The sequence below is a fragment of the Stenella coeruleoalba genome (genome assembly GCF_951394435.1).
Source record: "Stenella coeruleoalba genome assembly, chromosome: 14".
Classification (NCBI taxonomy): domain Eukaryota; kingdom Metazoa; phylum Chordata; class Mammalia; order Artiodactyla; family Delphinidae; genus Stenella; species Stenella coeruleoalba.
In genome coordinates, this window is record NC_137160.1 from 4,671,926 (window position 1) to 4,689,436 (window position 17,511).

The 17,511-nt window shown below is 45.6% G+C and overlaps 2 protein-coding genes and 1 long non-coding RNA gene across 8 annotated transcripts in view; 1 reads left to right on the forward strand and 2 right to left on the reverse strand.

Annotated features, from left to right (window-relative positions):
• ZNF407 (zinc finger protein 407) overlaps positions 1-3,703 on the reverse strand; it is a 421,297-nt gene extending 417,594 nt beyond the window's left edge. The window contains exon 1 of the mRNA XM_079942496.1: positions 3,429-3,703. The gene's annotated coding sequence lies outside the window, so the exon portion shown is untranslated. The remainder of the gene's footprint in view (positions 1-3,428) is intronic.
• Positions 1,482-10,002, forward strand: LOC307197010. The gene is made up of 3 exons (XR_013831301.1): positions 1,482-3,219; positions 3,703-4,542; positions 9,902-10,002. It is a non-coding gene; the product is annotated as an uncharacterized lncRNA (long non-coding RNA).
• A 594-nt stretch (positions 10,003-10,596) lies between these two features.
• CNDP1 (carnosine dipeptidase 1) overlaps positions 10,597-17,511 on the reverse strand; it is a 30,759-nt gene continuing 23,844 nt past the window's right edge. For 5 of the 6 annotated variants that reach the window (XM_079942497.1, XM_079942501.1, XM_079942499.1 and 2 more), the window contains 5 exons: positions 16,806-16,966; positions 15,534-15,698; positions 13,964-14,105; positions 10,916-11,063; positions 10,597-10,734 (listed from right to left, as the gene is read on the reverse strand). In XM_079942497.1, coding sequence (XP_079798623.1) covers positions 10,668-10,734; positions 10,916-11,063; positions 13,964-14,105; positions 15,534-15,698; positions 16,806-16,966 — 683 coding nt within the window. In that variant the 3' untranslated portion in view covers positions 10,597-10,667. The remainder of the gene's footprint in view (positions 10,735-10,915; positions 11,064-13,963; positions 14,106-15,533; positions 15,699-16,805; positions 16,967-17,511) is intronic. The other variant, XM_079942502.1, reaches the window with a different exon arrangement.

Consider the following 17,511-nt stretch of genomic DNA (forward strand, 5'->3'; position numbering starts at 1 on the left):
CCACTAGAATTGTCTCCAAAAATTACCCTTGAATATGCCAAAATGACGCTGAGAAGTACTCCATTTCCAGTCCTTTTTTATTTTTCATCTAACATATGTTGTTTATGCATTACTGCTTGTGATACAAAATTTAAAAACTTGATTCTCTGAGTACCAGGGAAAAGGTTAGGCGGGTAAAACCTGCAGAGGTTTACTTACTCTCCTCTTATGAGAGATCAAAGGCAACATCACGTGAGGCCAGGGTTCCCGAAGTGTGGCCTCAGAGCCAGCAGCTTCAACATCACCCAGGCACCTGTCAGGAGTGCAAATTCCCAGTCCCAGCGCAGGCCTGCTGAATCAGAGCCCCTGGGTGATGCCCAGCACCTGTGTTTTCACAAGCCCCCCAGGTGGCTCTGATGCACCTTAAATTTGAGAACTATTGATGCTTCAAAGAGCAGAAAGCCTAGCCTATAAATCAGGGGGCCTGATTCTAATCCTTGTTCTGCCACTAATTTCTGAGACATGTTTGTCACTTAGCTTCTGGGGGGCTCAGCCCTCTCATCAGACAATGAGAGAATGAAAATAGATCACTGCCACAGTCCTTATGCCCTCTAAAATGGGACAACTCTATGAGGCCTAAAAGTGAAAAGAGAACCACAGGGATTTCTCTTTCATCAAAATGAAACAATTAAAATTTCTCCCTTTCATCAACTGGTCTCTGAATCATATTTCTTATTATTTTAAATAAAACTGCGTTAACTTTGCTTTAGTGAAAGCCATATAAACTCTAATTTTACAGTTTCCTATTTAGTTCTGTATCAAGTCTATTTTGGAGGAGTTCCACATAATAACAAAACTTCCAAGAAACCTACGCTACAGACTGAATTATAATTCCCGCCCCCAGCCCCCATCCCAAATTCGTACGGTGAAGCCCTACTCCCCAGTGTGACAGTATTTAGAGACAGGGCCTCTGGAAGGTAGGTTTACCTGAGGTCATGAGGGTGAGGCCCCCAAGATGGGATCAGTGTCCTTACAAGAGGAAGAGAGACCAGAGTTCTCTCGCTCTCTGCCACGTGACAACAGAGCAAGAAGGTGGCTATCCGCAAGCCAGGAAGATTCCCTCAGCAGGAATCGGCACCTTGATCTTGGACTTCTCAACCTCCAGAACTGTGATAAATAAATGTTTGTTGTTTCAGCTACCCAGGCTATGGTATTTTGTTATAGCAGCAAGAGCTAAGACACTCAAATGTCCCCTCTGGTGTGGGGATCTAACACGCCAAGTTACAGTGCAGAACTGTGCTCCATGACCTCTCATAATGACTGTGATCGAACCACAGGAAGTATTTACAAGCAAGAAAATCAAAGAATTTAAAAATGTATAGATCTAGATATTTCCATTACTACACAGCTTTCATTTATCCTCCTGTTCATGGATTTATAAACTGGGATGCTTCTCGCAACCTGTATTACCTGTGAAACAAATCTCTTCTTAGAGGGGCTGTGAGAGAGGGAGGTGAATCAAATAGAAGAGTCTGTTTTATAGAAGAGAGTTCTCCTCTAATAAAACAAACCTAATTAGAATGAATGTTGGGGAAAATGTCCCATCAATCAAGTGAATAGCCATTAACCCTTAAGATCTCCACTCAAATATATCCTGAAAGCTCTCACCACTCCTGCCCCAGCAGTGATCATTTCCTCTGTGCTCCCGTATCTCCGTTTCAGCACTTGGCAAAAGGCATTACATTTGTTTACGTATCTGTCTCCTCCAACGGGCCTTGAAATCTTCTAGGGCAATATGTTACTCTCTCCTGCACTAAAATGGTGTCTGGCATGAAGCAGGAACCAGTGATTATTAAGTGGAGCCACTTTGCTTTGTTAAACACCAGTGGAACTCTGTCCTATCTTGCAGCTTTCGTGTAAATCTGAAATTATTCCAAGATAACAGGTTTTTTTTAAAAAAAGGCACCAATAGCAACTGCGCTATCAGCAATTACCACAACTGTCTTACGCATCGTGTAAGAAGACATTAGCTACTACAGAGCCTTGCCTTAGCGGGTTTTGTTTGTTTCTTCGTTGCAGCACTAGGATCATTCGTTGCAGCATGCCCGCTTCTTAGTTGCAGCTTGCCAGCTTCTTAGTTGCGGCATGCATGCGGTATCTAGTTCCCGGACCAGGGATCGAACCCGGGGTCCCCTGCGTTGGGAGCACAGAGTCTTACCCACTGGACCACCAGGGAAGTCCCCGCCTTAGTGTTTTCCAGACGTGACACTAGGAGTTAGTAATTTCACATGTAGCAAACTTGAAGAAGAATGAATAACAAACATTTGAGATTTGAATCCGGACGTTAACTTTCGTCAAGTTATTTAATCTGGGTCTCAGTTGGTGGAAAGGGGTTAATTCCTGCTCTACAAACTGCTGTGCTAAATAAAGTATACAGCGTATATATCAAATGAGCTCTCCTAATGATGTTCTAGTCAATAGATAATCAGCGTCCTTCCCTGCACGGTGTTCCAGCTGGACTAACACCTCGCCGCAGAACAGGTGCACACCGTAATTAGTTCCACGGGCACGAGCTGTAACGTTATACCTCAGTCACCATTAGGATTATGGTTACCTATAAAATAAATCCTACTCGTGTGTCCCTGGATGCCAACCCTGCCAAGATATCCCACTCCAGAATTCCCCCTTGAAAATAAACAAGCTATTCCCACCTCGACGCAGCCGACAGGGGTCAGCCGCTCCTGCCACCCGCCTCCACCAGACTGGTCCCCAGAAAGCGGACAAGCACACACAGTACGTGCCCGCTAGCTGGGAAGAGGGGTACCCGCTGCTGCAAAAAGTGGTGTGCGGCAGCCTGGGGTCTCCGTCCAGGGCAGAGCGGCTGAACCCGAGCGGCTAGGACCCTCCCTTCCAGTCGTGCCGCTCTCGGGCACCAGCGCTCCAGACCGCTGCCCGGCCGGCGTCCTAAACGGAAGCCGACGCTGGTGGCAGCGGCGCGGCTCCGGGAGACCGGGAGGGGGCGGGCAGCCGGAGGAAACCGACACGCGGCAGCTCGGCGTGTGCGTTTCACTCGGGGGAAGCCCGGCGGTGAGAAGCGCCCGACCGCGGGCAGGGGCGCGCGGAATCGCCGCCTCCGCCCTGACAGCCAGGCCCGTGTGAGTCGGGCCTCGGGGCGAGCAGCGGCTGGCGGTGTGGAGCCCGGGCGGCCGCGAGGCCGCGCGGGCGGCGGGCGTGTGTCGGGTGAGTCTGGGCGGCGTCGGGAGGGACCGGCGAGCGGGGAGGGGCGGAGGCGGGGGGAAGGGGGGAGGAGGAAGAGCGAAGGGCCCTGGCGGGGCTCCCGGCGCCCAGCCGCCCGGGCCCGGGCCCTCAAGCCACCGCCCCCAGGCCCCACGCTGACGCTGGACGGTCCCCGCCTCCAAACCCCCCGCCCCGGCCAGAGAATAACTTACCTGTTTGCCGACGGAATCGCTCCTGCTCGCCCCTCTGACTGACTCCTCCGGCTCACCGTCTTCCCTTTGGGAGGAAGGGGCGGGACTTCCTGTCTCTCCGCTGAGCGACTTCCGGCGGTCTTCAGGCCGACTCCTTCGTGGACTGCGCACCGGACACCATGAACAAAAACCAGGATCCTGGAACTGGATTAGTAAAACCCACGTCGAGTTCCCTTTTTCTGTCCCGACTGACCGGGGCACCTATGTGCCTCTTGTTTTTTTTTTTGTCTGTCAGCTCTCGCCGGAAGTTGCTAGGAGATGGGACCGGAAGTTCCGCCCCTCCGCAAGAGAGGAAAACGGAAAGCCGAAGAAGACAATCTAAAGAAGGGGAGATGCGTCCGGCTAGAAGTGTCTGAGCCGGAGGGCCAAGTGGGGTTTGGGGAGAGTCCCCAAGCGGATTCCTCTGGACATTCTTCCCTTCCGTGTCCCATGTCTCCTCACCCCACCCCGTCCCCCGCCCGCCCGCCGTAGAGGACCCCTGAGGGCGGCGCGTGAGCGCAGAGGGCGGCGCGGGGCGAGCGGCCGCTGCCGTGGGCCTTCCGGGCCCCGAACGGTGCCCGGCGCTTCTAGGCGGCCGTCTACGGGGACACGGTTTCTCTGCTGGGCCAGGCGCGTGCGCAACCCTAGATGTTGAAGACAGTCTGTCGGTGGACTCCAAGAAAGGATCCTCGGAGTCACGGGCCGCAGGGAGCCACGAGCCGAGTTCCGATACTAAAGGGGAGGCAGAGCACCGAGTGTGGTGGCCGGCCAGTTGGGCAATAAAAGCCGAAAACGCCCTAGGTGTTTAAAAAGCCCCCGCCGGACCGTTTTTATTAACGGTAGTGACGCAGCGCAAGAATTGTTAGGAAGAAAGTAAGGCACGACCGAAGCGTGGTCGTGCCCGCCGCCGCCTGCCCCTCTTGCGGGAGCATCCGCGGACCTGAAGCTTACAGCCCTTCCCCGGAAACTCCAGATCCAGGAAGGAAGACCGCGGCTTGCAAAGTGCTCTGACGGACACCTATATAGAGATGAGAGGCGACATCCCACTTGCGATCAGCTTGAGACACCGCTTGCTCAGCATTTTTGACTTTATCTTGTAGGTATAGGGAAAGCTCTTAAATAATTGGATTTGTAAAATTTTAGGTAAACGGAGTTTTTAAAGGATAGCCCTGTAATAATGATGGTAGGCTTTCTAAACCAAACCCATCTCTCAAGGCCAGTTCCAGCTCAACGCTTATTTAAGTCAGAATATTCAGGTGATAATAACGTTTTAAATACTGGTTTACAGAGTACTTTTCATAGACATTATCTGGTCGAATTTTTACTGTAATCCATATGAATTCTCATGTCCGTCACCCACAACAGGAAGTTGTAATTTAGAAGAGTTAAATAACTGTTCCAAGATCACACAGCTAGTAAAGGTGGAACTCACTTTTCAAACTCCAGAGTCAGCCTTTTCCAGTCCACCTTGCATCTTTTAATGAATAGCTAGTTCAAGAGTGTTAGTCTTGGATGAGAAGGTGATGAATTTCTCAACACTTAAGAGTAGCTAGCACTGTTTTCCATGTTGAAGAGGTATTCTGTTGATTTGTAGGAGATTGACCTTGCTACCTTTCTTACCCTGGGAACTGAGTTAACATTTCATCTTCCTTCTTTGAGCAGCGAGTTTATTTTTCTTCTGAGTTTGTTTTTCAGTTCCCCATCATGCAGTATTTTACTGAGACAGGACCTTTGCATCATACCTTAAGGAAGTCAACCTTAAGGACAGTGACCTTAAGGAAGTCAACCTGACTTCCTCGTGTATAAAATTAGTCATTTAGAGTAAAGTTCCGGTCTTTCGTCATTCTGTTAATAGAAGAGGCTCTAAAATTTCTAAGCCACAGTAATAGTGTCTAATACTGTTACTCTCATTAAAACATTTAAAAGACTGTTCCATTAGATAATACAGCGGTGATAGCTGTGGTTTATTAAGCACCTACGTGTCATGCAATGCGCAAGAGAATCCAAGAATATAGGAAAAATTTGTTTTTCTGTGTCTTATTAGGAAAATTTATATATAATATATATATCCTTTATATATATATATTATATATATGTATATATATAATAAAGCTCCTTTGGAGCTTCTTTAAGACATGTTTGCCAAAGATGATGTCTTTCCATTACTTCTGGCCTCCATTTTTTCCTGATGAGCAGAGGTCATTCAGATGTTTTTCTCCCTTTTATGTTTCCCTGTATGTAATTTGTCATTTTTCTCAGGCTACCTGCAAAATTTTCTCTGTATTTTTGGCTTTCAGCAATCTGATTGTGATGTACCTAGGCATGATTTTCTTCATATTTATACTATTTGGGGTTTTCTGAACTTTGAACACCTGTAAATTTATGTATTTCACCAAGTTTGGAAAATTTGGGACCATTATTTCTCCAAATACTGTTACTTTTCACCATTCTCTCTTTTTCTTTTGAATTTCAATTAAATATATATTACACCTCTTGATATACATAACTCACTGAGGCTCTGTCCTTTTTTGTTTTGGTTTCATTCTTTTCTTTCTCTCAGACCTTCAGATTGGATTTTTATTGATCTATTCTGATTCTTTCTTCTGTCATCTCCAATCATCTGTTAAAAGCAGCTAGTGATTTTTTTTTGTTCTTAATTCAGATATTGTCTTTTAGTTCTAAAATTTCTATTTTGTTCTGTCTTACCGTTTCTGTTTCTCTGCTGAGATTCCCTATTGGTTCATTTACTAAAGGCATATTTTCCACTGTGTCTTTGAGCAAAGTTATAATAGCTGCTTTGCCATATTTGTCTGCTGATTCCAGCGTATGAATCATCTTGGGGTTAATCTTCATTAATTTGCTCTTTCCTCTTGATTGTGAGTCATGTTTCCCTTTTTCCTAAATGCCCAGTAATTCTGGTTGTATCCTAGATATTTGAGTAATATAACGTAGAGACTCTGAATTCGCTTCTATTCTTCTGAAGAGGTTGGCTGTTGTCGTTACTGTTTTAACAGGCAGTTGTTCTGGCTGTGCTGCTACTCCTTAACTTTGTCTCTCCTGTCATGGTAGCAGCTGAAGTCACATTCAGTCCCCTCAGCCTTAGCCAAGAGGCTTTCGTCCGCCTCACACAGGCATGGTTCAGAGGTCATCCAGAGACCTAGGCAGGGCGTGCAGAATGCACTGCTTCCCCTCTGTGACTGTCCTTTCCTGAACCTCTTCCCTTCACTCTGTAGGAGCCCTAAAGTCTGCCTTCCAGTTTTTCAAGTGGGGTTTTAAATAAAATTTAGACAGCTGCCTTTATTTGACTATAATTATTTAAAATTTGAAAGGAAGCATTGGTCATTTTTGGTGACTAACCATTCTTGATGACTCATTTACTTTAACAGTGTCATTTAAAGTTCTAATTTCCTTTAAGTTAACATTTTCTGCCACTACACTCACATGCCTACCTACAGTAACAATGAGAGTAGGCTAGGAACACTTAACCACCCACGGTAGAATTTTAAATCTAAGTTCTCTTTGAATGCTGTTTTGGTGAATTTCAATGTGGGAGGTGAGATGATGTAAAACTTCATATTTTCTATTATAGTCAAAGGCATAATTTCTCTGACATCTTTTTTCATTCTCAATAAGAAATTACACTAGAATAATTTTTTAAATAAAATTTTTCCACGTAGTGACAGTTTTTTTTCTCTTCAATCTACCTAGTCAAAGAAAGCTCAGAAGCATTTATTTACTTATCATAACTGTTAAGAAATTATAGTCATTAATCCGTTCTCTTCCACATCGTGCTGGAAAGAAAAAGAACACTTTGCTTCAGAAAATCTGTATTTCTGGCTTTATTTCATCGACTGATTGAGCCTTTGGACAGCTGAACAAAGAACACCCCCAAGCCAGCCTCGGCCTCCCAGAGCTTGCTTCCCAAAGAGGAAAGCTGTTCTGATATAGTAAAGAGGGAGATTATCTTTCTTACCAGTTAAGTGGCCTGCGATATAGAATGCAGATGTTAAAGAGCTGTTCAGTGGAAGAACAGAAATGATATGTGCAGATATTAGGCCTGGGTTTAAGTTTGCTGCTTGTCATGAACAGCAGTGGTATTACAGATAGATAATAGAATTATGCTAGGTTTAACCATAGGTGCATTACCACTGAAACAAATATTTTATTTCATCTTACATGAGTCCGCAACTCATTATTTAACTGTTTATCTACTACATGTTCAGCTAGTATTCAAACTTGAAACATAAAATTTAAAAATAATAGCTAGATGGCATTGAATACATATAACACTAGATATTTAAAATAGTATAGTATTTAAAAACCATTTGGACCTATCATAAAATGGTATTTGTTTGGGGGTTTGTTGTGTTTTTTTTGGTTGTTTTTTATTTTTTTGGTACGCGGGCCTCTCACTGCTGTGGCCTCTCCCGTTGCAGAGCACAGGCTCTGGACGCGCAGGCTCAGCGGCCACGGCTCACGGGCCCAGCCGCTCCGCGGCACGTGGGATCTTCCCGGACCGGGGCACGAACCTGTGTCCCCTGCATCGGCAGGCGGGCTCTCAACCACTGCGCCACCAGGGAAGTCCGGGGCTTGTTTTCTTTAAGTGAGAGTTACTTATCAGAAGTGAGAAGACAAATACAACTGTATTATTCGTGAGCTTCCTTCTTACTCTGCGTCTAAGAAGCTTACTGAGCACATATTATGGGCCAGGCACTGTGCTCAGCACAGCCTCTCCTCAGCTCAGCGGGCTGTCACCCTGCACGAACCGCAGATGGTGTTACCCAGTCTTCTGACCACTCAAGAGAAATCACTTGGGTGAGGTCTGCTGATTTTGAGATGCTGGCATCCAGTTCAGAAGTGCTTAGAACAACGTGAAGGCCACGTGAAACGCACTGAAGGCAGCCGTATGGGGCTCACGGCTGCTGGTTTGTGGCCCCTGTGCAGACAAATGCTGCCTGGGCGGATACACAGGCGCTGTTATCAGTCGATGGCACCTCAGCATGACTTGTTTCATGTGCTTTTTCCCAGTGCTAGCTGCTCCCAAGACGGTTTCAGCTAGGAACGATGTGAGGCAAAGAGCATAAAGATAGAAGTCCAGGCCAGGGAAAGCCCAAAAATGCAGCTGCGGAACCAAGAGGAGGATTTTAGCGTGCAATATTGAGCACCTACTGTGTGCAGCGCACTTCACTGGACCCCTGAAGTACAGAGATGAGTTGGAAATGGAAGACAGAGATTGGAGATAGAGAATATTTAAAAATTTTACCTGGCCTCCTGGCCAATAAGTGGGTAGATTTCTGTCACCCGTATGTGTGTAACTGCCCTGAAAATACTTCCCTTCTGACTCCAGATCACAGCAGAACCCAGGTAGGCACCTGGCTTGGGGCCGGGTAGAAAACCCAGATGGACCTGGGAGAGCTGGGGACACTCCTTGTGACCCCTAGAGGCAGAAAACTATGGCTCTGCACCCAGACATTCCAAGGTTGGGATCTCCTAGACTCAGTGACCTCAGCCTTTGTCCTGCCTTTCTTGCCTGGTGGTAGCTGAATAATTAACCAGACGTTGCAAGTCTCAGAGATTCAGCAGGAACGTAGATCAGTGAATGAGTAATCTTATAATTTAGATGCTTGGTAAAACAAACTGATGTTACATTGCTCAGAAGTGGTTACAATACATTTTAACCAGCCTTGTTAATTGATTAATATGAACACCCTTTTAAAAATATAAATGGGGATCATAAACTTCCTGTATATTTAGTTCTTGAGAAGTCTGCCAAATACACCAGTTAGGTCCCACAAAATCCAAAATGTCAAAAGATTCCATGTAATCTGGCAAGCACAAACCAAGCTTAATAGCAAAAAAATATCAAATTCCTGCCCATACTCAACAGACAGCATTTAAATGTTCTCCAGCATCAGAGGAAAAGTGGCTAAAGCCTCAGCTGGGTCCCATTTCTGTGACGCAGTTCAGGACAAGCCGAATTACTGGCCCTCTGGTCCAGCCATTTTAGATGAGGTGCAGCAAGTTTTAAAACTGACATTTCAAGAACCCATGAAGCAATGGAATGTGTTATGCTTGTTTTTTATTTAGAATCGTGAGAAACATTTTTAACAAACCTTTAAATTCTTCTCCATTAATGTGATTTAAATAATTTATAGAGATTAAATCTGTTTGTTTAAATATACTCAACTGTAGAAAAATTGCATTTTTTTGTTTGTTTACACTGTCAAATCCAATCAAGCCAAACAAGATGGTTAACTAAAATGATTAATGAACCCAGCATTAGCTGAGGGCTTTAAATTTAGAATGTGTTACTGATGTCAGGGTTGATTAGCTCTCTATCTAAAACCGATGCTATTAAAAGCTTTGAGCAATTTATTAGATGTAGTCACTGAGTACAGTTCCCGCAGGGTGAGGGAAATTCTATCAGGATTAATTCTGCTGTGGCGCATTGACAGGTGCGCAGATGTTGAAGAGAGCAAGGAGGCCTTCACTGACGGGGCAGGAAGAGAGAAGAGGCTGCAGGAGGGGCAGTCGGCTGGCATCAACTGCAGCAAAGGTAAAGAGGCTTGGAACTTAGAAAGTACTCATTTTCGCACAAGGAATCCCAGATGGCGTAAGCATATGAATATTGATCATTTCCATTTCAGCACTTTTGAAGAAGCAGGAAAAATAAATGAAGGGGAAGCAAGAGGTTAATGCACTATCATGCTTTAGTAACTCCTCTAAAAATGAGCCCACAGGGAAATTACAGTAGGCAGTGCTGGAGACCAACATGTTTGTCAATAAGATAAAGGGCACAAGTGGTAAAAGCAGGGGTGATGTAGGATGGACAGTCACTGGATGGGATGACTGTGTGTCAAGCACTTAGAGGCCTAGAACGCAAACTGCAGTGATTACACCAATCAAATTGCAAGCGGAGAATCTCATCAGAGACTTGTCCTCATCCTGAAGGGTACTGTGAGTCCAGGCCTGGGGCAGCCGCAGCAGGACTCAGGGAAGTCAGGTTGTTGAAGGTGGCTGTGGCTTTAGAAAGGTGTGCACAGTGACACAAAACCACGTCCGATGTCTGCGCCTTGGAAATATTACTGGTCCAGATGTCCAAGGGAAAACATTATTTTGGGGACCAAATTCCTCTGAATAGTTAGATTTTGTTCCTGCCCAGGGTTGTGTGAAAGGGGATCTGTCAGTAGGTCAGGCCTAGGCTGGTCAGGCCTACCATGATTAATGCAGCTTAGCCATCTCTAGGAAAAAGGCAGCAAATAATTTGGATCCCTCTATGTAATTCCACCTAACAAAAGAAACAGAGACACTGTTATTCCCATTCAGATGACAGAGGGAAAGTAGTCTACAGTTTAAACAGGAAGACTTGATGACAAATTGCATCTGAAGTATGCAGCCTGTCTGGAGGTTACCGGTGTGAGGACCCAGGCTTGTGCAGTGAGGGGTGAGCGCCTACAGGACGCACTAACCTGTTGATCTTCTCCTTCTGGGAGTGCTCTCCATCGTCCACAGCGCCCAGCGGGAGCATCATCACACTCTTCTGGATGGTGTCCTGGAATATTCTGGCAATGGGTATGGTTGATCCATCTCGGATCATGTCTGGCTCTGTCCCAAACACTGAATGAAGCACAGGAAAAGAAGGCATTTGAATAAAATAATGACAAGACTACCCCCAGTAATCTCCCCAAATGTAGTGTTTGCTTTGTCTTTTTCTTCTTCTTTGTTTTAATCATTAAATTTGATACTTGGGTTAGGTAAACTTCTTGATTTCACATAATTTATGTTCTAAAATCATCAACAGAGTCAAGAAGAAAACTGTGGTTGCCTTCTTTACAATTATCTACTTTTAAACTTTTTTTATTTATTTTGGTCATGCAGCATGCAGGATCTTAGTTCCCCAACCAGGGATCAAACCTGAGGCCCCTGCAGTGGAAATACAGAGTCTTAACCACTGGACCGCCAGGGAAGTACAATTATCTACTTTTTTAAAATATTTTTAAATTTGTATTTTGAACTAATTTTATACTTACAGAAAAGTTGCAGAAACAGTACAGAGTTCCCATATATCCTTTTACTTTCCCTAATGTTAACATATAACTATTGTACAATTATCAAGAATAGGAAATTAACATTGGAATAATATTATTAAGTAGACTCAGACCTGATTGGAATTTTACCACTTTTTCCCTTTTTGTATACCAGGATTGAATCCAGAATCCCACACTGCATTTTGTCAATGCTTCTGAGTCTCTTCTAGTCTGTGACAGGTTCTCAGCCTCTCTTTGACGTTCATGAACTTGACCCTCTTGTAGAGTACTGATCAGTTGTTCTGTAAAATGCCCCTCAGTTTAGGTTTGTCTGATGCTTTCTCCTGATTGGACGAGGTCATGCATTTTTGGCAGGAGCGGCACAAGATGGTGTGCCCACTTCCATGGCTGGTGCGTGAATTAAATATTGGGAAGGTGGGACTTCTTTGTTTTTTTGTTTGTAACCAATATACAAATAAATAGCTGTACTCAACCGTCACCTGAATGTCTCAGCGTTTGTGCTCAACTTTCAAGGTATCCCAGGAAATAGTTTTAACGGATATCCTAGGGTCTGGAAAGAGATGAGTTCAAACCTTGTAGGCTAGAGGACAAGTTGCTGGTGACAGAGCAGGAGTGAAAAATGAAACAGTTGCAAGAGAGAGCGTGCCCGACCTTCTTTACCCACAGAGCAAGGTGTGAATGTGAATAAAGATGATGGACTTTGTTAGCAGAACTGGTCCAGCACACAAGCAGGCCCAAAGGTGCCCATGCCTTCCTGCAAGAGTACGTCAGGCCTTGACATTTCAACCACACGCCTCTCTTCAGGGGCATTGCATTTATCTTCCTAACCCTTCTTCCTCTTTTCTTCACTCCAAAATTGGCAAAATGCTGCTACAATTGGGACAGTAGGAATGATTATGCAGAGAAGCACGGCTCTAGGTCTTGGACTTGTCCTGTGATTGTTAATGTCTGTGTCCCTGTAGTGATAATCCTGACAGACAGTGAGGGCTCCAAGGAGGTCTGGACCCCCAGTTCCAGCTCCAGCATCTCTGGGGGTGTGGCCCAAGGCCCAACGGTAATATAGTGCATAGTCTATATAAACACTTGCCAGTGTCTTCCCGCCTAACGTTTGAAAAGACCCCAAAACTCCCCCTGCTTTTAGGAGAGCCCCCCACTTTGCAACTGTTGGCAGTGTCCCATTCCTGCTGCAGAAAAGACTGGCTGTTCCTCCTCCCCGGGCAGCCAGAAGCCCAGGCCTGTGTCCCTGCTCACCAATCCTGTATCCTGTCCACGACTTTGAAATACACGAAGTCAAAACAGGCACCGCTGAGGAAATTACAAATAAAGCTATTCCCTACCTCTGGAGAAGCAGAATGGCATTGTAAAAAAGACCGCTGGTTTTAGAGGCGGATAGGCTGGAATTGAGTTTCTCGTGTGTTCTGTAATTTTATACAAGGAGCACATATCCAGGAAGCTTCTTCAGTGCAAAGCTCACATGGCCTGCCTTGGGGCCGTCTGCACCAGCCAGGCAGTCCAGGATGGGCTTGGGAAGAACACGACCACACACAGTAATTAAAGACCCAAACCCATGCCAAGACAGGTCCATGGTTCAAAACTCTCAGGGGAGACTCTGTGTTCACCGAAAACCCAAGCAAGGACGGCCAAGCTTGCACACACACACCCCGTCCAGGGTGAGCGTGGCTCTTGGAGCGAGGCTTTTATGTAGTGGGTCTCGTTGTCTGCTTCGTGCTGACCCGAAACCACTAAAACCCACACCTCCTTGTAAGCAGGAAGAACAAGTCCCCGCAGGGCGGCCCGTGTCAGCTTGCTCACTGCACTACATTTGAGCTCCTTCATTGTTAGTCCCAGAAGATTTCCTTTACTTTCATGCGAGTTCAGCTGTGCCTTTAAAAGGATGTTTTCAAATGTTGGTCATCATTTCCAGGAGTACTGGAGGTTTTCAAGTCCATCATTTTGCCCCAAATTCAAATCTCATGGTGTGAGCTTAAACCCTGGCTTTGCCACTAATAGCTGGGTGCCCTTCAGCAAATTACTGAAATGGTGAAGGGCATTGGTGCTGAAGAACCTAGGGGCAGGTGCTGAAGAACCTAGGGGCAGGACAGGAATAAAGACGCAGACGTAGAGAATGGACATGAGGACACGGGGAGGGGTAAGGTTAAGCTGGGATGAAGTGAGAGAGTGGCATGGACATATATACACTACCAAACGTAAAATAGATAGCTGGTGGGAAGCAGCCGCATAGCACAGGGAGATCAGCTCGGTGCTTTGTGACCGCCTAGAGGGGTGGGATAGGGAGGGTGGGAGGGAGGGAGACACAAGAGGGAAGAGATATGGGAACATATGTATATGTATAACTGATTCACTTTGTTATACAGCAGAAACTAACACACCATTGTAAAGCAATTATACTCCAATAAAGATGTTAAAAAAATTTTTTAAATAAAAAAATAAAAATATCTGAAGTCCAACCTGTTTTGATGGCTCTTTTTGCCGCAAGATACTGATTATCTCTGATATTTGCAACCCACGGGTGTAGTCCTAGCGTCATAGATACAGTCATCTGGTTGGAGCTATTTCTTTTGGAGAATATATAGTCAAGATGCTGCTTCACCTAAAAGGAACATTTTCAGGTGGAAAAGAAAATTTCAAGTTATTCTCTCATACCATGAACATACAGTCGTCTTTCAACAAGAAACTGATGAAATCTCAACCCAACAAATTCAAGTATTTGGGTTTTACCTTAGTTCTTCCGGAGGGATGGCGTGGAGTGAGCAGGGCTCCAGGACTGGGAGCTTCGCCAGTGGGAGGAACGCGAGCTCTCACTCCCCTTCTGTCCCCAGACCCTCCAATCCCAGCTCTGACCCTCCCCATACTCACCAGGGTGTCTGACTGTTTGGTTATTATGAATTTTGGTAATCATGAAACACAATACAAGTACAACTTCTCCATCTGACGACTGACCACTCTTTTTGGACTTACCAGTACCTTAATGACTCTTATGGGGAATACCATGCGTTTGGAAATTTCTGAGAAGTGGAAGCAGTTCCAAGCTAAGCTGTGAAGGACCCGTGTCATCAGCGCCCTTCTCTTTCTTGGCTCTGTTCCAGCCGCTAGTCAGGAAATCCTCCGAGAACAACTCCATACTCTAAAATAGCCCTTCCAGGGACTTCCCTGGCGCTCCAGTGGTTGGGACTCCGCGCTCTCACTGCCAAGGGCCCAGTTTCAATCCCTGGTCGGGGAACTGGGACCCCACAGGCCGCGTGGTGCGGCAAAAAAGAAAGAAAAAAAAATCATTCCAATATTTGCTTCAACCAATGTTAATGGACGCCTGTCATGTGGCAGGAAATGTTCTGGGTGCTGGGGTCACAGCTGTGAGCACGACCAGGACGGTCCTGCCCTCGTGGAATTTATACGTTGTAGACAGAGGGACAAAAAGGGAGGGAGGGAGGAAGGATGGAGAGTATTTTAGGATGTAATCAGCACTGAGAAGACGATGAAAGGGACAGTGGGATAGACGGGGGTGGGATGAGGTGTTTCCTGAGCTTATTTATTCAGAGTCTACTTTCTGTTAAACTTGGGGTAAACTGATGACTGGTGGATAACTGAGACAGGCACTCCCTCCAGATAAGGAACGTTTTCATTAAAATGGCTGCTTTCAGAGTGTAGATTTCAGACATCACAGACAAACTGATGACTGCAGCTTGAGATGTCCCAGCTCAGCCCAGCCGTAGGCAGTTAGCTTCTCCATCTGGGTGTAAAACCAATCTTGCCTTCATAGCTACCATTTAATTTTTTAAAATTTCCCATCACTCCAACTCCAAACGGTTACTTATCTGACTACTATAATTGCGTATAATTGAGCAAAGAGGTTTCTACCGAACAAAATTTATCAGTTTCTTGACATTTGTTCCAGTCCCTTTTGTATTGGAAAAAAAAAATGATACTTCTATGCGAACAGCTGAACTGCCCGCTAAACTGTGGTGTGCGGCGCTCAGAAATGGCACTGCCACTGGGCGGGAGAAAAATGCACGCTGGTTACCTGCTTCTCCACCACAGACATATTCATGTGAGGGACTAGACGGATTGAAAATTTTCCTATCACTCGGCCAGGGATGACTGTTTTGGCTCCAGGCTCATGAAACGCGCCCTCGATCCCATGAATAGAAAGAGATGGGTATCTCCACAGGTGCATTAGAAGTTCCTCCTAAAGTAAAATAAAATCATTTTACTATCTAGAGGAGTGTTTAGTTAAAACCCAGTTGAATTATATTGCTTGTATCACCAATTTCTGTACATCTGTGACACCATTCATGACAAGTTAATTAGCACCTTACTTAGATATGTCTGGACTAATAGTACAGGTGGACTTTTCCCTCAGGACCTGAGACCCTCTGCTGCCTTCACCTGCCCTAGCTGCTTCCACTGACAAGGGCCCCTCACCACTCCAGCTCTGATTTGCAGTTAATAGATGGCAAAGGGGCCCTTTCCAAACCTGGGGTTCAATTGTAAATTTCTATCCCCAGTCATTGCCATGATAACTTATATGCTAAATGCATTTTATTTTCCAGAAGGTTTCAAAGAAATCTACAGACATTTGAGCCAGTGGCCACCAGAGAGCTAGTCTGAGGCAAGAGACATACTTCATAAGAGTAAACTCCCCACCTGTATTCGGCATTTTTCCCTCTCCTGGAGCGTCTGCCCAGGAGCCAGCCAGAGCTACCAAACACCACAGCAGGCAAGGGTCTTTTTTGTTTGTTTGTTTTGGGTTTTGTTGTTATTTTAAGGAGGAGGAGAAGTAGAAGGGAAAAGAACAAAATCTAAATTTACCAGTAGCCAATGCTTTGGGCTCTGGGTTTACTTACTACATTCAAACAGCAACGTAGCAATTTACACATTAGCCCCGTAAAGCTCTTGGTTTTGTCTTTTAAAAAATGAATAATTAGGGGTCTTGGAGCTGAAATGATCTCAGTCTATTCTCAACCTTTAAACAGACAGATAGGAAGCTCAGCTCACTGGCTGAGGGCTGGCGTGAGGTTGAGTCTCATAAGCCAGTTTGGAAACGCACGGCTGTGAAGTGAATCACTGCCCTGTGGTTAGGCGCCTGAGGCCGGTGCCAGATGGACCCCAAGAAAAGGCCCAGTTGATCTAGACCACGAGGACCACAAGGTTTCGTGAAGGGAAACCTGCCCCTGATTAGCATGTGCTCTCAGCTCTGAGATGTGCAGAACAGCAGCACATAGCAAACTAGGCACTGGGAAAATACGGGTTTTCATCGTTCCTCTTTCAGGTTACCCGTCAACGTGTGACCTACCTTGGTGTCAAACAGAAATTTCTTAACCTGGCTGCTGTTCCGGTACTCCTCAAGGTCCAGATCGATGGCTTCGTATGTTCTCTTTTCCTCCTCTGTAACAGGAGCCACGTGGTCATAGATTCCAGGGATCAGAATTCGACCAGAAGAGTCCACCAGGCTGCCTATGAGAGACACACAGGAGACAAAGGCGGGTGGAAGCTACAGGTGCGTGGGGTCCTGGCCCTGGAGCAGAGCCTCAGGGACCCTCCTGGGGCTGCAGCGGGCCTGCGACCGGCCCTGTGACCGGCCCTGGGCCCTACAGCAGAGCCACTTGTCAGTAGCTCACGTCCTAGAGGTGACGGTGGGAGAAAGGAGCCGGTCACCAGGAAGACTCAGCCTGCGTCAGACCCGTTTTAATGTCCACCTTGTTGACAAAGGGATGGAAACACACGGCTCTGCAATCAGTTACATTTGGAGTGACTTACCTGTGTTACATGCAAGTTCTCAGCTACACTCTTACATCATAAACAAGGTTCCTTTTTTAGTTTTATCTTATCCTGAGCTAAAAAGTAATGTGTTCATTAGAAAAATATTTTAAATATATATGTATGTGAATATATGTACAAACCTGAGAAACTGAAAGTCATCGTTCTTCTCAACCTCCCTCCCCTACACACACCACAATAATATAATAAATACTCATCTTTAATCAAAAACGTAACAGCCT